The 27,482-nt window shown below is 39.0% G+C and overlaps 1 protein-coding gene across 1 annotated transcript in view; it reads right to left on the reverse strand.

Moving 5' to 3' along the window:
• Positions 1-8,366: 8,366 nt before the first annotated feature.
• ENDOU (endonuclease, poly(U) specific) overlaps positions 8,367-27,482 on the reverse strand; it is a 32,073-nt gene continuing 12,957 nt past the window's right edge. The window contains exons 2-10 of the mRNA XM_063436876.1: positions 24,503-24,622; positions 22,061-22,105; positions 21,061-21,240; positions 19,689-19,836; positions 17,327-17,526; positions 16,840-16,953; positions 16,208-16,314; positions 11,741-11,883; positions 8,367-9,495 (exon numbers count right to left, since the gene is read on the reverse strand). Coding sequence (XP_063292946.1) covers positions 9,384-9,495; positions 11,741-11,883; positions 16,208-16,314; positions 16,840-16,953; positions 17,327-17,526; positions 19,689-19,836; positions 21,061-21,240; positions 22,061-22,105; positions 24,503-24,622 — 1,169 coding nt within the window. The 3' untranslated portion in view covers positions 8,367-9,383. The remainder of the gene's footprint in view (positions 9,496-11,740; positions 11,884-16,207; positions 16,315-16,839; positions 16,954-17,326; positions 17,527-19,688; positions 19,837-21,060; positions 21,241-22,060; positions 22,106-24,502; positions 24,623-27,482) is intronic.

Below are 27,482 nucleotides of genomic sequence, written 5' to 3' on the forward strand. Positions count from 1 at the left end.
AAGGTTTCTCATGTCTTTTGATCACCTTTGTGAGCAATACTGGGTGAAGTTTCATTACCGGAGACTCACCTCCACTCCTTCTGGTCGAGCCGCAGCCCCTCGGAGCCGTTCTACTGGTCGACATCACTTCATCCAGCAACTCCCACATCTTCCTAGAGGAACACTAGGGTAAACACCAGGTGATTATTCCACACTGCCCTAACCTCCATGGTTGTCACTACTCACCTCAACTGTGGAGATGCAGTCATTCCATCACTGGCACAGCATGTTTTATCCAGGAGGCCTATAAATCACACTACCAGAAATAGATAATCAAGAGGGCGCAACAAGGAGCCTCAGTTACCATCAGGGGTCAAGTGTTACCATACTGGCTAAAGACTGGGATTGAGTGGAAGAGCCTTCTCAATGTCTCTGATGGTGGCAGCTGCAGGGACTCATCCCCTCTTGGCATTGGCTGAGTGTTTCTGTTTGAATACATTTCTATCCTGCTTATTGACTTCAAATTATTTTTGTGTTTTTAAAAACAAAAATTGTGTGATGTAATCATTAATGCCTTGAAGCAATATGCCCTGAATTTGTGTGCTACCTCGTCAATGCTGTTGGGGCATTAGCTGCAAGTGTGTTGTAATTTAATGCCCATCCAGAAATAAAGAATGACAACAAAATTAATATTATAAAAAACAATGTGCTACATGTATATGGATTACCTCCATCCTCTGGACTGTGGGTTCAGGCACATACGGTAAGTGGTTTCCCACGAGACAATATTAATTTAGGGCACCCTGCTAATAAGGCCTGCTCTTTATCACATCCAATTTAAATGATGGGAACTAAAGCATAAAATGGGGCCCCTGAGATGTCTCCATGCAGGGAAGTGGGTTTCGTGACACAAGTCCAGTTTTTTACTCCCTTTTGTTAGCACACATGTGGGTTCCATAATATTCACAGAGAACACTAAAAATCTTGTACTTACAAAAATAACACAACTCACAGAAAATGTAATATTCAGCTTGGATTTTGACTTGATTTTGCATTAAATCCAGGAGGTGGTTGGCTACTGTTGCTGCCAGCTTCTGAGTTTCTAGTGTCAGTGTGGACCCTTGTCCCATTCTTAGGATGGAGGAGCGGCTGGGTAAATGCAATCACCCTTCTTCAATTTTTACGTTTAGTAAGAAGTGAAAAAGGTTACACACTAAAATCATCATGTCTGTTTTCAAAATGAAAAATATGAGAACCATTTGGATATAGATAGGTGCTTGGTAAATGGCTGAATTTGTATACATCTTTTTAAATTTTAGTTTATTTCAATTTTTGAAGTTATTTTATTATTGTGTTGTACATTAAATTTAGCTTTTAAATAGCAAAAGCTAGTTTACAAATTCAAGACAAATCAAAATTGATTTTAGTAAATTTTAGCTCGGATACTGGCCATTCAATTTGGTTATATTTTGCAAACTGGGCACACATTCAAAGGTCTTAAAGTAACCCATCCTGCATAGAGTATCCTAAGAAATGATGTAATTCCCCAGTTCCTGGGCTTGCAAATATGTGTTTTTGGTGTCCTCTAGAGGCACTTCTGTGCATTCCCCTTTAAAAAAGAACACAAAAAAAAAACAGCAACCTTGGAATCTTGATGGGAGCATAACAGATTGCACTGGCATATCGTTATAATAGCTCAACATTCCTATCTGTAATAGAAACATAGAATGTGACGGCAGATAAGAACCATTCGACCCATCTGATCTGCCCAATTTTTTTTAAATACTTTCATTAGTCCCTGGCCTTATCTTACAGCTAGGATAGCCTTATGCATATCTAGACATGTAATTTCCCACAAAGATCTGTCTGACTTGCTATTCTACAATTTAGAAACAGGTCCCATTCCAAAATTAGAAGAAACTGCAATATTTCATTATTTTGCATCTATATTACTGGACTAATACAGAAATTCAAATATAATGAGAATTATTTGTTCAGCCTTTGTAAAAGATATTTAGGAAATGAACAGTGTCCTTCATCTTGCATTATTGCACCCATTAATATTAGTAAAAAAGCAAAAAATCTATTTTTCTGACACACTGGCAAAAATATATCAAAATGATCAAATACCTTGCTTATAGCCAGGGCCGGCCATAGGCCTTTTGGTGCCCTGTGCGAAACATTTTCATAGCGCCCCTAAAGTTCACACAACGTCATTCGATAATTCCTACGATTTAAAACCTACCATTTTTAAGTATAAATATTAAATAGAACAGCAGTAAACAATAATTGTCAGATTGAAATACCAACACTCTGAGGTGCAGATGTACAGTCCTTAAAAATAAAGTACAATGCAGATCCCTTTTTCAAGTGGAGCAGGATAAGGGGAGTTTAAAGCATAACTGTAACGTGAGCAGGATGGAGGACTAAGAAAGTTAAGGAGGCTGAATCAAGGAGTAACTGGTGGGTCCTGGTAGAAACTGTACTGAAGCTAATACCCCCTGCTTTCTGTCCCCAGAGTGCACCAGGATGAGGGGCTCCACTGGTTTTGGGTACTACAGTTCCCTGTCTGCAGGTCTGCAAGCAGCAGTCTATGCTCTGCCCATCAACTTAGGTACTCACTTTTTTCACTCCTATTTGGGAATGGGGAACTACAGATAGGCTGAGAGTGTCAGCTGACGCTCTCGGCCTGTCAAAGGAAAGTTGATGGATAGAGCTGATAGGTGCCAAACTTTGGGGTAAATCATTCATTACCGGATGGTAACCCAGCCCCCGGGACCTCCGACCTCCTCTCCTCACATTTAATCCCATGCCATTCTCCTCCTCTCCCCCACAGATTGTACCCCCTTTCCTCCTCTCATATAGTACTTTCATTCTGTTCCCTTACACACTATACCCCCATTATCTTCCTATTAAAAAAAACCCCATGCTCCTCCTCTCCTCACTTATAGTACCCCCATTCTCCTCCTCTCCTCACTTATAGTACCCCCATTCTCCTCCTCTCCTCACTTATAGTACCCCCATTCTCCTCCTCTCCTCACTTATAGTACCCCCATTCTCCTCCTCTCCTCACTTATAGTACCCCCATTCTCCTCCTCTCCTCACTTATAGTACCCCCATTCTCCTCCTCTCCTCACTTATAGTACCCCCATTCTCCTCCTCTCCTCACTTATAGTACCCCCATTCTCCTCCTCTCCTCACTTATAGTACCCCCATTCTCCTCCTCTCCTCACTTATAGTAGCCCCATTCTCATTCTCTCCCCTATAGATAGTACCCCATTTCATCCTCTTATACAGTACCCCCCATTCTCATTCTCTCCTCACATATAGTGCTCCTTATTATTCTCAAAAACCTTAAAAGATAGTAGCTCAATTGTCTCCAACAGACTCTCTCTAATTCTACTCCTTTCCCCACCTCCAGCTCTATCACAATATATTAAGAAATCTTCCCCTGTACCTGCTTTAGAACTTCACAAAGTATGCATGCTGTCTGTAATGCTTATCAGGTTCGCTCTGCGCGTCTCTCCGCACGCCCTTTGACTCATGATGTTACTTTCTACGGAACAAGCCAGACGGAGCTGCCCTGCTCAGTTTTACAGGCAGTGTGTGGCTGCGTTCACTTCTCTGACAGAGGCTTTGCAGGTGAGGAGATGCCCCAGTGTGTGTAAGGCAGTGGCACATTGAATTAAATGAAAAACAAGGGAACGATGAATTGTCGGCAGCCGGGCGCCCCTGTTGCTAAGGCGCCCTGTGCGGCCGCACAGCTCGCACAACCCAAAGGCCGGCCCTGCATGGACCCCGAAGGCATTACTAGCAGTACAGCTAACTAAAATGACAACAGAATGTAAGAAGAATGTCTGCATTTGAGTATAAAACCCATATACAGTATAATAGATTTCTAAAACAAATGTATTTAAAGCTGCTGAAGCATTTGTTTTAAATCTCAGGAATGTTACTAACCTGTCACTGTGATTGCTCTGTGTGGTACTGTTATATAAGGTCAATGAGCTATTTAGACTGTGTAAAACATGGGCACAGAGCAATCCTAGCCCACCACTGGCTGCCAATGATGATACTTTGCTTAGCTCACCCCAGCAAAGGTAGAAAAAGGGAGGCGGGGAGGACTTCATTATTAAACTCAATAAGTAAAAAGCTGAAGAAAAATAATAAATTATGTATATGAATGTATATAAATGTGAGGGTGTAGGTATGGACATGCATATGTGTATGTATGTGTATCTGTCGCTGTGTGTGTGTAAATGTTTTTGGAGATGATGGAGAGAGGACTTGAAAATGTTGCGCCTGTAGACGTGTGCAGTGAAAATCAAGCTCAGCTCCTCATATTTAAGCAGTATTCTCCTCCCACCCAACAATCCAGTAGTAGCCAATTCTCGAATATCACTCCCTATTGCCCAGTTGTAGCTCATTCTACCCTATCCATTGCCCCCACCATATGGAATGATTATGAGGCCTCATGATCCTGGTGTGACAGCAACCAAAAGACGAGTTCTTGCAGCATTGGCTAGTGTGGCTCTGAATTGCTGTCACTGTAGCTGCTCTATGACATCACTCAAATTTGTAATCTTCTTCAAAGACAAGATTTCCTTCATCCGAGCCTCTATCACAGCAGGCCAACCAGTTACACACCAGAACCACTACAATGGAGTGCCAGATTGCCCCAGTTTATGGTCCACTTTTACAAATGTGGACATAGAGGGAGTTAAAAGAACCATGCAAAAGTTACACCCTACTACATGTGACCTAGACCTTGCTCCAACTCTGCTTATGTCGGCATGCATTGAAACATTTGCCCCAACCTTCACAAAAATAGAGACTTCCCAGATCTTCTTAAAGAAGCTGTGGTAAAACCCCATACTAAAGAAACCTTCACTAGACCCAGACTGCATGGCTAATTACAGACGAGTACCCAACCTTCCATTTCTGGAAAAAATAATTGAAAATGTAGTGGTAACTCAACTGGAGGCCCATCTATCAAGCTTGAACATATTTGATCCTTTCCAGTCAGGCTTCAAAGCACGGAAACAGCGTTAGTCCGAGTGCAAAATGATCTCCTTATGGCGAGAGACAAAGGTGATGGCTGCATCCTAATCCTCCTGGGTCTCTCAGTTGCATTTGACACCATTGACCATAGAATTTTAATAGAGCGCTTGCAGCACATCTGTGGTCTAGGAAGCACAGTCCTAACTGGTTTAAATCTTTCTTCACTGGTAGATCCCAGAGAGTAACATCAGGATCAAGCTTATCAGCATCAACAGAATTGGCCTGCGGAGTTCCACAAGGATCCATCTTGTCTCCCATGCTATTTGCAATTTACTTGCTATAACTGGGGGACATCACCATGCGACATGGCCCAAGGTATCATTGTTACGCTGATGACACACAACTCTCCTTCTCCTTTGCGCCAGATACTATAGACCCAACATGCCGTATCAACAGTTGCTTAGCAGACCTCACAGAATGGATGAATGCTAGCTGGCTAAAAGTAAATCCGGACAAAACAGATTTACTCAAAAATATCCCATGATCACCCAACTGGCCTGGAGCTTGGAGGCTCTGAACTCATTTTTTCATCAAACGTATGAAACCTCGGACTGCTGATTGACTCTGGACTATCATTTAAACAACAGATTTCCTCCTTAATAAAATCTGCCTACTTTCATCTGAAAAACATAGCCAGGATACAACACTTAATTCCACCGGATGATATGCCAGCCTTAATCCATGCATTTGTATACTTTTGGCTAGATTACTGTAATGTACTTTATTAGGCCTCCCAGAAATAGAACTCCATCGCCTTCAGACAGCACAAAATGCAGCAGCCAGACTACTGACCAATCAAACTCGCTCCTGTCACATAACACCTGTTGTTCACTCCCTGCATTGGCTTCCATTTCAATGGCGAACATATTTTAAAATTGGCCTGCTGACCTTCAAAGCCTTAAACAATCAAGGCCCTCAGTAAATGAAAGAGCGCCTCATACCCTATATTCCATCTCGTTCACTTCGGTCAGCCAGTAAATCCCTCCTCTCAGTGCCAAGAATAAAGACAAACTCAGGTTCCAGGGCATTCAGCCACGCTGCCCCTACCTTCTGGAACTCTTTACTGTGCACAATCAGAGAGGCACCGTCCTTACAGACTTTTTAAAAAAGGTAAAGACCCACCTATTCCATCAGGCATTCAGTCCGCTCATCTGACCATCAGAAACTCCTAATTTCTTGTGTCTTTATGTTTGTATATTTGTAAAGTGCTTTGAGTCTCACAGGGATAAAAGCACTATAAGAATCACAATTATTATTATTATTAATATTATTATAATAGTATAAAATGCACACTCCAAGAGGGCTTGCTTGATTTTGCTGGTAGCAGTTCTGCAGACTTCCACTGTTGACTGGCACACTGCATAAAAGCAGGGAGGTAATATCTATTCTGTCACCCTCTTAAACTTGCTCTACTGTCTAGTCAGCCTCATTATAACTACACTGATCAGCCACAACGTTAAACCACCTGCCCAATATCGTGTAGGTCTCCCTCGTGCTGCCAAAACAGCTCTTATGAGTTGAGACATCGACTCTATAAAACCTCTGAATGTGTCCTGTGGTATCTGGTGCCAAGACATTAGCAGCAGATTCACAGATCCTTTATTTCAGCAAGGCTGTAAGATGGGGCCTCCAAGGATTAATTTTGTTGTTTCAGCACATCCCACAGATACTCAATCGGATTGAGATCTGGGGAATTTGGTGGCCAAAGCAACACCTTGAAGTCTTTATGTTCCTCAAATCATTCCTGAACATGTTTTGCAGTGTGGCCGGATGGAGTATCTTGATGAAAGAGACTAATACCAACAGGTTACACCATGCCATGAAGGGGTGTACATGGTCTGCCACAATCTCTAGGTCAATGATACATGTCAAAGTAACATCCACATAATTTGCCAGGATCCAAGGTTTCCCAACAGAAAATTGTCTAGATGCTCAGAGCTTTACACTGCCTCCGCTGGCCTGCCTTCTTCCTATAGTGTAACCTACTGTCATCTCTTCCTCAGGTAAATGATGCATATGCATGCGGCCATCCACCTGATCTTAAAGAAAACGTGATTCATCAGACCCAACACGTGGCAAACTGCAATGCACTGTGTGTTCTGATACCTTTGTATCATGGCCAGTATTACGTTTTTCAGCTATTTGAACTACAGTGGCTCTTCTTTTTGATCAGACCAGACGGACTAGCCTTCACTCCCCATGTGCATTAGTGAGCCTAGGGCACCCATGACCCTGACGCCGATTCACCCGTTTTCCTCCCTTGCGCCACTTTTGGTAGGTTACTAACCACTTCATACTGTGAACACCCCACAATATTTACCCTTTTAGAGATGCTCTGATCCAGTTGTGTAGCTATCACTATTTGGCCCTTGTCAAAGCCACTCAGATCTTTTCGCTTGAATATTTTTCATGCTTCCAACACATGAAATTAAAGAACTGACTGTTCACTTGCTGCCCAATATATCCCTCCACTTGACAGAAGCCATTGTAGCAATACAATCAATGTTATTCACATCCCCTGTCAGTGGTGATAATGTTGTGGTTAATTATTATTATTTATAAAGCGCCAACAAGTTCCGTAGCGCTGTACAATGGGTGGACTAACAGACAGACGAGTTGGACACACAGGAACAAAGGGATTGAGGGCCCTGCTCAATGAGCTTGCATGCTAGAGGGAGTAGGGTAATGTGACACAAAAGGTAAGGATAGGGTAGAAAATCAGGTTCATTGAGGGCTTAGTGTTTTGATCAATGTACATCCACGTTACATGGTGCAGTTTATATGCATAATGCAGGGAAATTTAAATGACATACCTCCTGCTATAAGCTTAGCTGATTTCAACTCCCATAAATCTATGTTTAGGCAAACACAAAGGAGGTGGCTTCCTAACAAATGGTAGCTGTATTTATTTACTCCGGGTATAACAACTGTAAAGAGGGCTAAGGGAAAGCCACCTAAGTGCAAGTCGTGGTTTTAACACTATATGGTCAGGAATACATGTCTGTGTTCCTGATCCTTTAGTGTTCCTTTAAAAATAATGTAAATATCATGTTTTCTTTAAAATGGATCACTACACTAAATGCAATTATTTAACAGCACAGTATTACATTGTGTATGTCATAAATTACATCAAAATTGTTAGCATTACTTATGTTTCCCTCTAGCAACAAAATGTGTATTTTATTTTATTTTTTTGGTTTGGAGGCACCTTCAAAGTTTGTTATATTGCCGCTCGTGAAAATTCTCTAGATGTAAAAAATAGAGGGGCATATACACTAAACTCCAAACTGTAATGAATAATATAATATTTGAAAAAATACTCGAAATTAGCCAACCTGTGATTTGAATACATAAGTTGAGAGCAGAAAAGAGAGAGAAAAAAACAGCACTCAGATACGATGAACGAATGCAGTGAATGGATTCAATAGCACAATCACCTCTCTGGTCCAATGGATAATTGTACTCAGTAGACCACTAGAGGCAGCAGTTACTTAGTAGGCAAAAACCTCAACCCTATATATAAGCAAGCTTAAGAAAAATAATTATGACCTTGTTTCCTGTGTATTTAGTTCTGAGTGCATCTCTGGATTGTAAATCCACCATTGATGATACGATACTGGACCTCATAGCACCAGAAAACGGACAGGACCCCGAGCAGATCTGGCACTGCATCGGGGAGAGTTATTCCAATAAAATAATATTTATATTACTACATTTTACTTGTTTTAAACGTTATCATCTCTGTGAGCCTTTTTTCTCTGTTCCTCCCCTCTCACTTTGTTGTATTTACATGTACACGGCAGGAGGAGTGATACAAGGAGAAACTAACTGGACGTGCCTATAGTTGTGTGGACCTTTTAAGTACTAACCCCATCAAAGTGTACTCAGAACTCAATACACAGCAAGCACGGTCATAATTCTTCTATTTATGCTCTGATTTTAGCTGGGGATGAGGATTTTCCCAAATCAGCAATTTCAGCCTAAACCTTGCAATTTTTCAGTTGAAAATAATTGTGTTTGGAAAATAAATCCAACTGTAACCATTTAAAAAAGTGATACATTGCAACATATGATTTATTTTAACTAGTGATACAATTTGTAAGAAAATAACTGTTTTACATATAGATGTCCAAAATCAACCACAATGTCCCACATATTGTAGCTGGTATATACAATTTAGATTAATGGTATTTAACGCAGCATGCAGGGCTTCATGTCCGCCATGTTTTTGCAGCAGGTTTTTACACTCCGGTAGTTTTCAGTATAATATCATAGATTGCTATTGGTAACACAGGCTCAGTTCACACACACAGCATTGTTCCACAAATGTGTCACATATTAGTCTAAACCACAGGATAAGCTGTGGCAATGTACTTTTTCCCATTTGGGTATGTTGTTTTGGTCCATTCGTAGGTTTGTATGCCAAGTTCGTGTCCTCCCAAACGTATTTTACATCTGTCAACCAACAGAAATCAAAATGGTCACAGATTATCACAAGAATGATGAAAACAGCAAGGGGAATAATGATAATGAAGATTATTTCCTAAAATGGGAATTACTGGAAATTCACTAGGGAAAGGGAACATTTTGGTTACAATACCTGCGACCGCAATATCTTCATTTTGCGAAAAATTTCTAAACATTAACTATTTTGTTACTAGACAGATAATACAGATATAAAAGATGATTTTGTATTACACAATTATTGCCTTTGCATCATACTTGCAAGGTTATTCATTGGGGTTGCCAGGAATACAAAATGAAGAAAAAAAAATATAATTTGTATTATTATTATTAGTAGTAGTAGTAGTAGTATTTATATAGCGCCAGCATATTCCGTAGCGCTTTACAATAATATCAAAGGGGGAGATTTAACAATAAATGGGACAATTACAAAAACTAGCATGAACAATAGGTTGAAGAGGACCCTGCTCAAATAAGCTTACACTCTAGAGCAGACTTCTCCAAACTCCAGCCCTCCATATGTTGCGTTGCTGAACTACAACTCCCATGATTCTCAGCCTATCTATTTCATTCATAGAATCATGGGAGTTGTAGTTCAGCAACATTTGGAGGGTCGGAGTTTAGGGAGGCCTGGTCTAGAGCAATATGTAGGCAAAAGTAGCATAATTTGAAAAATAAAGTAATTTTGAATATTTATTTTGGCCTATGATGTATAATTCACTGACAACTCACACTGTAAACAAAGTACAATGGAGATTATAATGTTAATTTAACTTAAACCTATTTAGACTTTAGTTTACACTTTCCTCTAATTTGGCCATTCTGTGTTTATTTATACACTCTCACCAAAGTGAGAATCGTGAGGAATTCAAAGTGAATTTCCAATTTAAGGCAATTATAGTTAAACTGAATAAAAATGGAGTCAGCTATGTTTCCAGTTTGACTAATTTGGCCTTAAAATTGATATTCACTTTTAATTACTGACAATTCTCACTTTAGTGTTGCTTGAACCAAAAAAAAGTGTTTTTATAAAAACTAACTTTTGAAGACTATATTTAAAAAAAGAAAAACTACCACAACAACAGGACATGGTCTTAAATTAAAGGGGAGAAAGGTTTAAAAATAATATCAGGAAGTATTACTTTACTGAGAGGGTAGTGGATGCATGGAATAGCCTTCCAGCTGAAGTGGTAGAGGTTAATACAGTGAGGTAGTTTCAGCATGCGTGAGATAGTCATAAGGCTATCCTAGCTATAAGATAAGTCCAGGGACTAATGAAAGTAATTAGAAAATTGAGCAGACTAGATGGGCCGAATGGTGCTTATCTGCCGTCACATTCTATGTTTCTATGTTAAAAATGATAAATAAATAAAACAAATGCTAAAACTACCACTATTCCATCGCTGATTCCAAGTTCTCACCTCAGTCCAAACCCCTTTGGTTGACATCACTCTCCCTCACCGTAGCTGGAGGGAGGTCACTAGGGATGGACTGAGGGGACAACAAGGGACAACAAGGGTGGCAGAGAGGGGATGGTCATCCTATCATTGGCTGTTTGGCGCCAGCATGCTGTGCATGCTGGAGCCAAATGACAATTTAGAAAAATTGACATTAGTCAGCGTGGAATTTTTTTGGAGTTACCCCTCTTGCAGCTTAGAGGTTAATCTCTTTATGTACAGCGTTTCACAGTGAAAAGCTTCACATATAGACTCGAGGCACCATGACCACTTCAAAAAAGTTGAAGTGATTGTGGTGTTTGAAGTAAGTTTTAAGAAATATAACAAAAAAGGCAATTCAGCTATTTTTTTTTGCACTTTTTCAGCAAAAAAATAAACAGACCTTTTCTCTTCTGCCTGTGATGTCAGCTAAAATGAAAAAAATGGACCCTCAGCCAGTCCATGATTCCCATTCTTTTCTATGGTAGAATACTTGTACGTATTTGCATGCTCACTATTTTCCCACTTTTATAAGTTAAATGATCCTAATGTGTGCATAAGCAGTTTCACACACTACAATTAAATAAAGGCTGAACTGGGCATTTATAGAACACTTGTAGATTTCTTATATATTTAATTGGTCTTTGTACATAGCACATACACCAGAGAAATTCACAGAGAAGGGCTAGTTTGGCTTATGAAGACTTCCTAAATCACTCCTATTTAAAAACTATAGCATATAATAAAACACCTTTAAGCAGGTCCCTGCTGTGAGTACATTGTGTGTGAATAGGACTTACAGTTTGCCTGGTCGAGAGATGAAGCAAAGACTATAGAGGCCAAAATCAAACTCAGGACTTGAGCCAATAAACTGACTGCCAACTTCTTTAAAAAAGCCATCCCAATAAAACTGCTTGCCCAGCACATCAGGGTAACTGGTCCACTGCCAAAACAAGAAAAAGGATTCAATATTACAATTAACAAGTAATATATTTAACAAAACAATAAGGGCTACAATGACATTACTAAAACATAAGTACAACTAAAACATACGGTTATAAAAATTTTAATGCATTTTATTATGGGAAATCGAAAAAAATGTGTTTGAGGTTGTAGGTTATTACTGCTAAAATCGAAAATCACAATGCAATGTTTTAGGCACCTCTCAGACCTGGCACTTAAAGGGTTAATCCCAGAACACAGGTGGCTCAATCTGTAGCCACTGGCAAGTAAATTGTCAGCCCCCTGCAGCTGTCCTTGGACATTTGAGTGTTACAATGAACATAGTAAATTTAACCTAATTTGTCCTCCTATATCACCACGTGTAAAGTGAAACAATGCAGGATGAGGCCAGATTCTAATTAAATTGTCCCCTAGCCATTCGGGACAAAATCGAATTGTCCTGTTTGCTCTGCTGCAGCCCTCTGGGATATAGAGACCTCAGGATAGACAGAGATTCTGACATTTACCCTCATGGGAATGGGAGAAATTGGATATTAACTCTCCATGGCGTGTAAATACGACTGTGCAAATATTACATAATGGATCTGTGAATAAACAATAAGACTACAGTTATAGGTCAAAGCAAGGCAGACAAAAGATGGATGTCAGTGTAGTCAAACTACATAAAGCACGGTTACTTAATGAATGGAACAAACAGTTGCCAACTACTATTAATTGCAGGACTGGAAATTTCTACTCGATATCTGGTCTATGATACGGAGATCGAAAAGGTTAAAAAAAAATTGTGTATATAGATTATTTTATATACGCATGTATATGAGATGAGCAATGATTGCAACTAAAAAACAAACAAGACAGAATGGAATATTTACAAATTCATTAACAATGGATTTATAATATTGTCAAAAAAACATATTTAATGCAGTGCCAAAAGGCTGTACATGGAGCTAACCTGAAAAAAATGCTTCCATGTTCCCATGCTTTTTGAAAATGTGACTTTCAGATTAGCACAATTTACTATTGAGTTAACATTCCCCCAATTCTTTAATTTCACTGATTTATAAAAAGCAGCAATTGCTATGCTGTAACTGCAGCTATTGTGTTGAATAATATAATAATAATATAACATATCTAGCAATACCCCTATCCCCATCTATTAACTAGATGACAATGTACCTCGGTACCTCAACTGCATCGGATCCCTAGTTCCACCTGATAATCCCGGTTATTAAAGTCATTTAAAGTATGATTTGGAACCTGCAAGTCTCCTTATTATTACCATGTTTATAGACCTGCCAGTCTAATCCATGCTTTTATAACTGATACCTATACTGTTTGAGACACATATTAGACCTGCGATTCTCAACATCTTGCGATGACATGCCTGCATATTACCTTATGTCAAAACAATAAAAAATTATATTAAAAAAAAAAATCTAGCAAATGCTATCGTTCAGTAGTTTGCTAGCCCATGATATGGGATTCCTGTTATATACCATTGCCTAGGGCATTATTTATAATATATTGATCATGTACACTATATAATACATACAAGGAAAGAAAATCCCTTGACCAGTTAGGAAATTGACTTTTGGAGCTCATAGGGTAATATTTACAAATAGTGAAAGGACAAAATATTAGTGAGGCCAAGGCCCTAGCAGGGGAATCACTCTCTTTCTGTCCACTGCACCAGTGACTCCTGATTTGCAACTGAAGCTCCCTTTTTTGTTGTTTGTTTTTCTCGTTGTTGCCAAAGCTTTGGGTGAGCGTGGCAAGAGCGTGGTAAACTGGAGAGGTGAGTCCGGTGAGCAACTAAACAAGACTTGAACTCATTGGAATGTTCGGTTGGTAACCACCTGCGGTCTTTCAACAACAGCTGCTTTAGGTTAAACGTTAAAGTTATAAAATTCATTGCTGGGTAAAAGGTTCAATACAAGTTGTGGCCAATGCCCTTAGCCCATAAAAGGTGTCTATATCGTTATTGGGAGCTAAAGATATTGGACGGTCTCCAGACATCATGACCTTTTCAGTTATGGAACTGCAATTTGTAAGTGAACATTTTACACAGTAAAGATTTAAATATTTACAGTAAAACTTTATTATGTCAACTCTCTCTTCACTTTCTCTTTTGCTTCATTGTTTGTCATGTTTTACAGGCATGTTTTTTAAATAGGCACTATCACCTTAAACTTTACTGTCAAGAACTAGTTTAAAGAAATTATCCACTTACTAAGGCCCTGATTTAATATTTTTAGATACCATTTTTAAATTATTTTTTCCAACATCTTTAAATATCAAAATATATAAGTATCATATATATATTAAAAAAAAATCAATACATGAAAGATATCTAAATAATACACAATTTTTATATTTTCTCATAATATTAAATAATTGTAATAGTTTATCCAAAAATATGAATTAATTTGAAAAGCGTATCCAACAATATTAAATTGACAGGCTTTTAAAATTATTTGATATTTTTGGATATCTTCAAATTATTTCATATTTTTGTAAAAAAAATATTAACATTTTTAAATATTTTTATTTTTTATTTTTTTACAGCCAACCAGAGTCTGTGATTTGCAGATTGGCTCCCAGCTTTCTGCTGTACAGGAAACAGGATTGTTCTTTAAAGGTCCACTCTAGGCACCCAGATCACTTCAGCTTAATGAAGTGGTCTGGGTGCCAGGTCCAGCTAGGGTTAACCCATTTTTTTAATAAACATAGCAGTTTCAGAGAAACTGCTATGTTTATTAATGGGTTAAGCCTTCCCCCAAATCCTCTAGTGGCTGTCTCATTGACAGGCGCTAGAGGCGCTTGCGTGATTCTCACTGTGAAAATCACCGATTTGCGACCGGCTGAATGCGCGCGCAGCTCTTGCCGCACGCGCGCATTCAGCCGACGGGGCGGAACGGAGGAGGATCGGAGGCAGAGATTTTCCCGCCCGGCGCTGGAAAAAGGTAAGTTTTACCCCTTTTCCCCTTTCCAGAGCCGGGCGGGAGGGGGACCCTGAGGGTGGGGGCACCCTCAGGGCACTCTAGTGCCAGGAAAACGAGTATGTTTTCCTGGCACTAGAGTGGTCATTTAAACATAGGCTAGTTGTATTACTACTCCATAGGATTGCTTGTGTGCACTTTATAACCGTTATAAAAAGCTATCTGCAATGAAAGACTCTTGAACATTCAATAATCCACACATGGTGTCTGCTTAGCAATGCTAATTTTCCACTTCAACACAACATTTCTGTAATAAGTAATTGAAACCTTATCTAAGTCTATAGTACATGTTATTACATTCAGTTAAGTTACATGAACCCTGTAGGGTCAGAAACATAAACATGTATTCCTGACCCTATTGTGTTAAAACCACATCTAGCCCTCTGCTCCCTACATATAGTAGAATTGTACTTAGATTCAAGTCTGCAGCTGCTGGCTCTGCCCCTGAAATGACTGTTTGGCTGACATCATCAGAAGTGATTCTCTGAGCACACAGTGCTTTCACATAGGATTGGCTAAGACTTTCAATGGGGTAGATCAGGTGCAGAGCCAGTACAAATAAAACACAGCCCTTGCCAATCACCATCTCCTCATAGACATGCATTGGATCAATGCAACTCTATTAGGAACGTTCAGTGTCTGCATGAAAAGGGTGGAGACAATAAATGGCAGTACTGCACAGTGTGCAGCACTGCCCCAGGAATAACCTCTAGTAGCTATCTGAGGAGTGGCCAGTGGAGGTATCCCTAGGCTGTAATGTAAACACTGAATTTTCTCTGAAAAGACAGTGTTTGCTGCAAAAACCCTGAAGGGAATGATCCTACTCACCAAAAGAATTACAATAAGCTGTAGTTGTTATGGTGACTATAGTGTCCCTTTAACTCCTTTCATTAAGCATGGTTACATTTGTATGAGAACGTCTGCAGCATTCTCAATACAATGAATTAGAGATTTTCAAAATCATCCTGTGGAAAGGCCCAATGAAATAGACGGAATAGACATGACACTCATCTCCCAATGACACACAGTTGATGTAATAAGCACTGTTTTGTCAGAATTACTCACTACGTCCAGCACCAAAGAGATCATGTTTGAATCAAATGTAATATGACAAACTAATTTTCACGTGTAATAATAACAACCTCTTTCCAAATATATCTCACTACCTGTGGAACTTCAAAGCACTTTATGGTAAGCCACATAATATCACTATTACCCACCAGATAGGTACTGATTTCATCCTCAGCACCTAAATATACCATAATATCTATTTATTACTCATTTTAAAAACTAATAGTAACTCACAGGTCCATCGTAGTTGTGACTGTAATAATCCATCAAACCTTCCTTCTCTAGGAGGTAGAAACGTATCCAGCTGTGGAACCCAGATACTTTGTTTTTCTTTACTTCACCTGGAAGGGAAAATGTAAAACATTTGAACTGGTTTTAATAATTCTTCTCAACATATTCATCCTGTTCCACTTCTCCCTGCTTCTCATTACTGCAATTATTAATTAATATAAACTTTCAAATAAATTGTGATTTGAAAAGGAGGACTAATCTGGAGAAGGAGATGGATCAGCAATGTATTATTGTGTGTTCCTGGGGGAACCTAGCTTAAGGCAATGTGCTAGTTTCTGGCAATGTGCTGGCCCCATCTTGGCACAAGTTAGCAATATATGTTACTTGCACAACGTACCCCCATCATGCTTTGATTAATGTGTAAGAGACGAAGGGGAGAATCCTTATTTGGAACAAGACCTCGGGTCTCATGGAATCTTCAACATGATGCATTGTTGGATTTATTTATTTATTACCGTGCATAAGCTGTTTTGACCATATTTTTGAGAGTGCTGTGACTACTAGATGTAATTTCTCTTTTCGCTTAACAATCTCAGTATGTTTTTTAAACGTACTTTCTAAGTAAATTTACATACCTAAGAACACATGTTCGAACCCACTGGAGTCTGCCTCTCCTGAAGATCGAGAGTAAAGTCCAAACCACATCTTTTGCAAGTCATCGACAAACTCCTTCTCTGTTTTGTACATTTCTAGAAACAAAATAAAAAAGCATGAATTTTAATTATAAACAATATAATGTGGTTCAGCAGTACTTCATCCTAGCGTAAGACGTAAGTTGTTGTATTCATAGCTATATTGCATACATAAAGTATGGTGATTTTATTAGATATACTTCGTGGTGTCTTAATGATAACAATAATCCTAATTTGGAATTTCAATTATGTGGGCATTAAAACTTGGTTTCCACAGCATGAGGTCTATTTGAAACAAGGTTGAGATTATATTTTTCACAATATCCAGTAATTAATTTGTAATTTATAGTTGCTTTATTTTAATTTCATCACTTATGAAATACACATAATTTTCACCAATGTCTAAAATCCAGACCAGTGGTGAACTTGCCTTTTTTATGGAAGAACGAATAAAGTTCTTTCATTAACTTGGTCTTCATGATCTCCTTTAGGAAGTGCTCCTGCTCTTTTATCTCTTCCGGGGTATATTCCTCATCTGTACCAGTCTTTCTTACATAATTGTTTGTCAATTCAATGAATGCTTTATAGGTTGGACGACTGAGTATTTCCTCATTCACATACTTGTACAATCTGCAGAAGAAAACATGCCTTTGTAACAAGTGTTTTATATTATTCTACAAATTCACAGACACATCAAATTATTTGACATCAGTATGTATGCACAATTAGGAAATTAATTCATTAATTGTGGCTGGGATCCCTGAGGAATATCGAATTTTATGTTCTGTCTATGTACGGCTTTAAATCATAGCCAAAATGGCAATATGTATTACAAGATTCTCTTGACTCCTGTGGAAAAATGCAGCAGGTATCTGTGACAGTATTATATGATTTTGATTTTGTAATACTTTATTCTTCCTTTCTATATTTTAGTATGATTAAAAGGCTGGTTAATAAGCAGAGGAGAAAGAGGTACAGGAATAAGAAAAATGAAGAGTCGATTCAATACTGCCAAAGATCACATGCTTACTGCTAAACTGGACTCCTAGTCTCTATATGAGCAAGAACATGGGCAACAGGATAAATCCCTCACTCCAGGCCCATCTTTAAAGTGGGGCAAAAGCAGCAGCTGCCCCAGGCCCAGTTATTCCTGGGGGGCCCAAAGCAGTTGCACCCATAAGCCTGCATCGTTTGTTTCTTCATGAGGCACCGGGCATCGTAATGCGTGTGGCCAGCAAGGGAATACCACCGTGGGCCACACGCAGAGTGGGCCCATCATGTGGTCCATGCTCTTAGGGCCACCCAATGGTAATGAGTCTGTTGGTGCCTGGTCTGCCCTGCAGCGCTTTAACAGGGTGACAAGACACCCTGCGATGAGGTCAGCACTGGGAGGAGGTGACTGTTAGTCACTTGCTCCCAGCTAACACAGAGCCGCGCAGTAGAGATGCAGAGAGGGGTAACGCGGACTGGGAGAGAGCATGACTCCTAACAGCCTCAGCCAGCCACTGGACCCCAGGGAAGTCACTCTCCTGCACCCAAAAGGTAGGAAACAGGAGGGTGACTAAAAATGTATATTTTCCATGTGTGTCTGTTTGTGCATGTATCTGTCTGTGTGTGTATCTGTGTGTGTATCTGCATGTGTGTCTGTATGTTTATCTGTGTGTCTGTGTGTGTATCTGTCTGCATCTGTGTCTGTATGTGTATCTGTGTGTCTGTATGTGTTTTTCTGTGTGTGTATCTGTTTGTATATGCATATGCATGTGTGTCTGTGTACCTGTGTGTGTATCTGTGTGTCTGTATGAGTATCTGTCTGTCAGCGTATCTGTGTGTCTGTATGTGTATCTTTATGCGTGTCAGTGTGTGCCCCTTTGTATCTGTGTGTGTCAGTGTTTGCATCTATATTAGTGTCTTTTTATCGGAATGTCTGTATGTGTTAGTGTGTGTCTGTGTAACTGCATGCCTGTCCATGTATGTATCTGTATGTGTGTTATCGTGTGTATCTGCATGTATATCAGGGTGTGTTTGTCTGTTTATCTGTATGTGTGTTAGTGGGTGTCTGCATGTTTGTCAGTAAGTGTATCTGTGTGTCTGTATGTGTCTGTGTATGTACCCCTGTGTCTGTCTGTCTTTGAATGTCTGTGTATTTGGATGTCTTTGCATCTGTATGTGTATCAGTGTGTGCATTTTCTCTAGAGGAAAAATGAGTGTGGCTAGGTCTACGATCTATGTGTGTGTGTTTTTTCTGTTTGTTTTTTTAAATGTGTCTTCGGGTGGAGGGTGTGATTGCATGCTTGGGGTGTGGTATGGAGGGGACCAAGCAAATGCTTGCCCACTGTCCAATCAACATTATAGGCAACCCTGCCTCAATCCCAGACTGGTGTAACAATTATTATACCTGAACCGATTACAATATTCAGCAGTTTTAGCAACTGTCAAAAGACCAGTGAAAACTGCAATTCTCCAAGGAAGGTTGCACCTTTACTCCTTCAAATCCTAATTGACCCTGCTGCTTTACAAATTCTGATGGAACCTTCAGATCTTCACAATTTAAACGACTATCATTTCTATGACTCTTTGCTCTGTGCTGCATGGTAGTAATGGGATTCCAGCTATTGTGGTTAGTTCTGCTTCATGGGAACATTTAGCCAAAAGAGCTGAAGATTCCAACATTAAACATCACTGCTATACGTGAAGTAGAAGAATCATGTGACTTTCAGTCTACAAACAGCTAATTAATCATTAAGGACTTATACTCCTAATTCTTGTACCTCCCTCAGCATGTATACACTTACGGCTCATCACATAGGTCTTCTTTGTTTCCAGTTTTCTCCGCAGCGTTCTGTTTGTTTAAAATAATGTCAGAATCCTCTGCCCTGTTTTCATCCAACTCATATATTTTCTCAGACATTGCTTTAATCTCCTCATTGCTGATGTCTTTTCCTGGGAAAGAATAAAGCTTTTATTTGCAGATACACATTGGGCAATATATGTCAGCACAACAGAGTCTGGTCTCAGGAGGGGCACTGCCAGATTGTGTTGTGGCGATGGACAGACAGAGATGTGGTGGGTTACCCAACTCAGCAGAATGGAAGTGCTGCAGCCAAGGTTATCAGCAGCCCTCCCATCACTGCACAATCAGTGTCGTCTCTGCACTGCACTAATTTCTCAGAGGGGTTAGTGGGAAAATGCCCCCAGGTCTGTAAGCACTCATTAGCACTGCCCTATCACTGTATAGAAATCAAATTCACAATAGTGAATGAGCTTAGCAAGTCTACTAGTCTCTTCGCTGCATTCTGCATCCCACTAAAGGGATACCTTATATTGGGTAGAACTTTAACATCGTAGTTGTTAATCCAGATATGTTTGCTATAGTAATGAATAATACATTATCTGCTATAGTAATTCATGCATTATCTGATAATGAATACATTATCTGAAATCCCAGATGTGCAGGGGTCATTGTATTGACTTTTTTGGCATTAACATGCTAATTACCAGTAATATTAAAAAAATGTATAATAGGAGATCATTTAGGCAAATGGAATAAAAAATTGTTTAAGTTCTGATTAGTATAAATCTTAGGTCATCTTACCCCTTCTAAACTTGTAATTATAGAAACAGTAAATATACGTATGTGTATATAAATGTATATCTATTGTTCAATTTGCAATTTGTTACATGATGTTAGACATTAAAGTCTAATACCACACCTTGACTGTTATGGATGCTGAACGGTCTGTATAAAAATATTTCTTTTAAAACGTCAGCTAACAATGTTAGTATTCACACGAGATCTTTAAAAGACTTCACTTCGGGTTTGGAACTATTGCAAGGATTGGAATGTGAAAAGAATTGCAGCCCATTTTAAATAGTTTTTAGAGCCTTTAGCATTAACTAGCTATGACATGCTACACTGCACCCCACGTCTTCACACAGTTATTCATTCTCAGTGAATGACATTTACGGAGGACAAATAAAAATTATACTGATGATACAGATAATGCATTTTAATAAGAACTTGGACTTGCTGCTCAGTCTCATTCACACTTTTTTTATTTCAAATAGAACTTCTTCAGGTATGACTTTCTTATGTTCTGGGATGCAGTATATTTATATCCAATCTGCTCTATTATTTAAGTCACATTACTGATACACCTGATATACCTTTGTTCTTGTTATGACTATGGCTACTGGTGGCTTCGCTGTTAGCAGCATCCTTGTCGCCGCCCCCACACAATGTGTCATAGTCAGGGCAGCAGTTATTGAATTTGACACACTTCTTGTTGCAGTGACAAGAATCTTTCTTGTTGTATTTCTTTCCACACTTTCCTTTACAAGAGTTTTCTGAATGGAGAAGATAACAAACAACTGATACGTCAGAATATTTCATACTTTGAGGAAAAAGAAAGATATTCTAAAAAAAAAAAAATGGTCCCGTACCAATATCTGCTGTCCTGAGACTTTATGCAAGAGTTGGAACACACAAAGGTTATTGGCTAATATCCTTCTACATTCAACATATCTCATCTCTACACCTCATCTCCTTTATTTTATCACATCAGGCTGTGATGACAATCAAGCCTCTCAAACACGAATGTTAACAAGGTGGTAATACCATCATTGGCTCTTTCTCTTTGTTTGGGTGACTTAGCCAGCCAAAGTTGTAGAGCGGAAGTGGTAGAGGTTAACACAGTGAGGGAGTTTAAGCATGCATTGGATAGGCATAAGGCCATCCTAGATATAAGAGACTAATGAAAGTATTTAGAAAACTGGGCAGACTAGATGGGCCGAATGGTTCTTATCTGACGTCACATTCTATGTTTCTGTGTTTCTACTTAAAGAGAGAAGAGGGGAAGTTCATGTTTATTGAGACAAATTATAGACTACTCTTCATAAGTTCCCCTAAGCAACTACAATGTATATCAAGTTTTGACACTTTATAGATTGGTCATTACTACTAATAGTGTTGGTCCATATAGTATCGGATAGAGTGTCATTCCATATAGTAAGACATTGATAAGCATACCAAGAGAAGCATCTTATTAGTTTTATATAAACATTTTGATAAACTTCAATTGTAAAATCTTCTGTTTGTAAAAGACCCATGGTCTATAGACCAGGAAAACAATAATTCCAACAACAAATGTAAAAAATTATTTATTACCTGGCTCAACTGGCTGGATGACTTCATTTGAGGATGGATCAGCATCTGTCAAATACAAGATACATACCAATAATAAAAACAACTCATCAAAAACTACAAAGTTATTTTTGGCCTTTGAAATATTTATGGTATCTCCAAAAGAAGGGAGAATCTATTGCTTAGTTTAGTAACATTATACTGTTTTTTAAAAATAAATAAATTAATATTATAGGATAAGATGCAGTAAACAGATGAAAGGAGACAAGGGTGGAGAAATTTCCATTTTAGCTGATATACTCCCATATGAATTGGGATTTTAAGAGTTTCTCAAAAGATTTAATACCACGGGAAAGAATAGACATGTAAAAGCATCTGCATTTCTAGGTGTTTTTTTGAGGGCTGAAGTTTTACCGTGTGACCCCAAAAATGAAACCATGTCTTATATACATTTTTCCTTATTTTCGGGGGAGATCTTATTTCGGGGAAAACCGTGTGCAAGAATGCAGGTCTATGTTTGGGGGAATTCCCCCTGAACATAGACCAATTCACTAGGGCAAGGAATCCTGCAAATCTAAATTTGTGGAAAGTTTCCCGAACATAGGTTAGCTTACTCGCTAATAGAATGCAGCAAATCGAACATAGATAAGCTCACTCATGAATGGAATCTTGCATATCTATGTTCGGGGACTTCCCCGAACATAGATTAGCGAACGGCTAGGGCTAATTTTCAGGGTAGGGCTTATAATAGGAGCAACCCCCGAAAATAAGCTAGGGCTTATTTTCAGAGGATGTCTTATTTTCGGGGAAACATGGTATGGGAGATATGGGGCTCTTTAGCCCCAGATCACTGCAGTTCATTGAGGAGGCTGGAAAATGTATTTCTTAAATTCTTCTAAAGCTTCTCAAAAGGTTGAATACCATTGGAAAGAATAATTGACATGTAAAAGCAGAAGCATTTCTAGGTGGTTGTTTTGCGGGCTGAAGTCTTACCGTGTTTCCCCGAAAAATAGGACCCGGTCTTATATAAACTTTTTCCCTAGAAAAAGCAATTAGGTCTTATTTTGGGGAAAAACGTGTGCTAGAATACAGGTCTATGTACGGGGAAATTCCCCCAAACATAGACCATTTCACTAGGGCACGGAATCCTGCAAATCTTTGTTCATGGAAACTTTGCTGAACATAGATTAGCTTACTTACTAATAGAATACCGCAAATCTCTGTTCGGAGAAACTTCTCCGAACATAGATTAGTTCACTTGCGAATGGAATCTTGCGTATCTATGTTCAGGGAAACTTTCCTGAACATAGATAAGCTTACTTGTGAATGGAATCTTGTGTATCTATGTTCTGGGAAACTTCCTCGAACATAGATAAGCTTAGTCGCGAATGGAGTTCTGTGAATCTATGTTTGGGGAAAATTCCCCGAACATAGATTAGTGAACGGCTTGGGATTATTTTCAGGGTAGGGCTTATGTTAGGAGCATACCCCGAAGCTTAGGGCTTATTTTCGGGGATGTCTTATTTTCAGGAAAACACGGTAGATATGGGACTCTTTAGCCCCAGATCACTGCAGTTCATTGAGGAGGCTGGAAAATGTTGTCTTTCTTAAATTTTTCTCAAGGCAGTCCCCTATTATAAAAATAAAGATCAGTAAAATACAGCTCCACATAATGTGTCTGCTGGGAGGGGGTACTGTGGAGCAGACCTTTTATATATATATATATATATATATATATATATACCCCTCTATTAGTTAAGTAGTGTAGTTAGATTACATTAAATACTCGGCTATGCTTTCATTAATCCTAGAGAGCTTCAGCGACATGCTCTTCATGGGTAGAAGAGAGATCACAACACATCCCACATCTCTGTTAGTGTAGGAGTCATCAAGTATTCCTTTGGGCTCATTCTTAAGGAATGTTTCAGCCCTAAGTCAAAGCTAAGGTGGAGGTGCAGACCGAGTCTAGGCAATGGTCATAGGAGAACAGAAAGATTACAATGTGGCCTTATATTAAGAGGATATACAGATTGAAGCACTAATTTATAATCAAGTATAATGGTATCTATTTAAGTATATATTTTTTTAATTGTAACATTGTGCAAAAAGCCAATAATAACAGCAGGCATTCAACTATTCCAGAAAAGGAAAATATAGCACAAGGTGTAACCAACAAGAAGACCAACAAAACCTATAAGAGATGTTATTTCTTATTGGCAGTTCATTCTTATCCCTATAGAACAAGGGGAGACATAATGTGTGGGTTGGATAAGTACTAATGCTATAAATTTAAAGGGACATTATAGGCATCAATGCAACATTAGCTTAATGAAGCAGTTTTAGTGTATAGGTTTTGCCTGCAGTTTCACAGTTCAATTATCTGAGTTGTGAGACTGCTAGAGGGGTGGGTGGATGGACAGAAGAATGAACAAATAGATACTGTACATGTTTGAGTGTGTTCCTTACATAGACACAGGTGATAGTCTTTGCAACAGTCTCCGAAGCGCTCACACTGTGGATTGCACTGGCAGCCATAGGACTTGTCTAGTTTTTTTCCACATCGGTTTTTGCAAGAATCCTCACAACCTGGAAGCAAAACAAGAAACATAGTTCACATCACTGAATCCAACAGCAGTTTAGATAGTTAGCGCATTTGCGTTAAGCTGTATATTATGGTCAATATTTTGCAGATTGCTGTTTAGCTAACAAAATTATTTAATAAACTCTTCCATCGTTAAACACACATATAGCAGATGCTGACCTCATAATAACATGTAATCTGTGTTACTAGCACATCAAACTACATCCTTTCAGCAGAAATCCTAATTTGTATTTCTTTTTTATTTATGCATATTATACAGTAAAATAATTACAAATAGAGGATCTGTACAGTCATGGGAATCACTAGGACTGTGCATCTTACACAATGTTTTGGATATATGAGAATGATAGAACATTGTTTATCCCTAGAATAGGCCATAAAGCTAATTTTTGCACGGGATGTGTTAGCGCAAGTTTTATTCCCATAGTTTTCATTTTTCTTTAGCAAAACATTATTATATTAGGCTTATAGTTAAACGCTAAAGATTAAAGCCATAAAAGCCAAGCAATAGTTTACATTCCATGTAACAAAGGAAATCCTGTCACTGACACTCCAGCTAAATCCCTATTTGTAACTACTTGAAGATGAAATATGATGGGTGTAAACGCTCTGTCTAGGTTTTATTGATGCTTGTTAAATCAGTTTAAGAGGCTGCTGTTTGTCCTTTTAGATGTTTCTTCAATGAGGGAGATCTTATTGCTCCTCCCAAGGCCTTCCAGAAAAGGTTTTCACTATTTCCGACAGAAATCAGGAAGTTTTCTATCCGAGCTACGCTCAGCGGTGCAAGGCCTAGCACATTGGCTGAGAGTGATCAGTGTATCAGGACAGCTAACAGAAGCTCCTATGCACGAGATTCCGTCTCTCCATCACAAGAAGGTGAGACGGGGAGCAGTTGCCTAATACAGTTTGACTACTTACCATGGGGGAGGGACTCGCCAAGGCTCTCCTTACACCATATCCACTCTAGCAAATTTTTGCTAGTTTTAAATGATAAAATTCCAATGTTAACGCTTAAGTACTTATTTAAATAACCTTACAAAATAATCAATCATTAATTTGTACTTTGTATCATCTGTGTTCATTCTTACTTTTAACTTAAAGGGAGTACAAACCTGTATTCCTAATGCTATAGTGCCCCTGTACCTAGTTAGGTTCAGTGCCCACTTGTTACCCTGCCTATAAATGGTCTGTAACCTGTGACAAAGATCCAATGTAAGGGCTTTCTAATAAATGTCCCTATAGAGCAGGGGTGCCCAAAAGGTAGATCCCCAGATGTTTTAAAACTACAGCTTCCATTATGCTTTGCCATTACAAAGGCATTTCAAAGGCATCAAGGAAGTTGTAGTTGTACAACATCGGTGGATCTACCTTTTGGGCACCCCTGCTATAGAGTATTGAGGTGCCTGGACCTTCATTCTTCAACTGCTACTCAAACTATTTGGGGTTGGTGCTAGCACCTAGTATGGTTGCACCCAATTGTGGATTGAGTGCAGTTCCTTTTTGTTTCTTCTCCTGAAACTCATTTGGCGCTGCTGGTCTGTCCGCTTCCCTCATTGTCACTGAGGAGGCATACTGCAAGTGTACCCAATGCTTCTCGTGGGAATGCATTGAAGCCGATGCTTTCCTCTGAGCTGCAATGTCACATGATTGAGTTTAACTTGTCAGTGAAGCAGAAATGCCACTGTCAGTATTACAAACATTATAGGCTTATTGAACCATTCAAGATGAACATTGCCCTATCTGTAAAAAAAAAAAAGCCATGTTTTACCTTGAAATGGTCTGGATGACTTTAGTGGTCCTTTAATGAATGCCTTTAATGAATGCCATCACACCAGACTCCAGAAGTTGACACAGGCCTTTTCAATATGTGTTGCAGCCCAAGAAATGTTTGAAAATGCAATTGGTCTGTTGCCTTTGCTGTGCGCACAACCTCATCCAGGGTTAACAGCAAATAATGAAAACATCATTGCTGGGATTTAGGAGATAGACAGTACCCATGGCTAAGCAGTGATTTAAGGAAGTAATCATCATTGAACAATAATTTTGCAAAGTGATCAGTTTGTTTTTTGGCTGACTCAAATTGATATATCTCACGTAAAAGATACCAGCTTCTACATATTTAAACAAATTTAATAAAAACTGTGTTGACACACTTGTGCACTAAAATAAAACTAATTTTGTAATTTTTTTTCATGAAGGCGTTTATTGAGTCATGGTGACAAACATTAACAAGTAATGAGCAAGGTTGGCAGTAACTATTGTAGAGATATTACAAAGTACATAATATAAAGTACATAATGTGGGTATGAGATATAAGCTCGTTCCTGCGTCATGTTACGTACAACGAGTTACCGTTTTGTATCATATGGTAAGAAAATAAACCAAATTGGTAGTAATCGTTGTAGAGTCGTTTCATAGTACTAACTGTAGGGTTAAGACCATAGCACCATGGGCGTAGGAACCCAAAAAAATCTGGGGGGGATAGCATTTTTACTCGCCGGGTATATTCTAAAACTAGGAGTTGTTTATCCCATTGTACAGCGCTCCGGAATTTGCAGTCGCTATATAAATGATTAAATAATAACATTAAAGGGTCACTACAGGGAAGGGGTTTTACTTACCCAGATACAGCGCCGGGATCCTCCTGATTAGAACCACCCCTACCCTTCCCATGAATATTAGAACCACCCCTACCCCTTCCATGCACAAAAGAACCCCACATACCCCTTCCACGCATATTAACCCCCTACCCCTTCCATGCATATTAGTACCCCCTAACCACTTCCATGCATATTAGTACCCCCTAACCCCTTCCATGCATATTAGAACCCACCCTACCTCTTC

Source organism: Pelobates fuscus, chromosome 1 (genome assembly GCF_036172605.1).
Source record: "Pelobates fuscus isolate aPelFus1 chromosome 1, aPelFus1.pri, whole genome shotgun sequence".
NCBI lineage: Eukaryota > Metazoa > Chordata > Amphibia > Anura > Pelobatidae > Pelobates > Pelobates fuscus.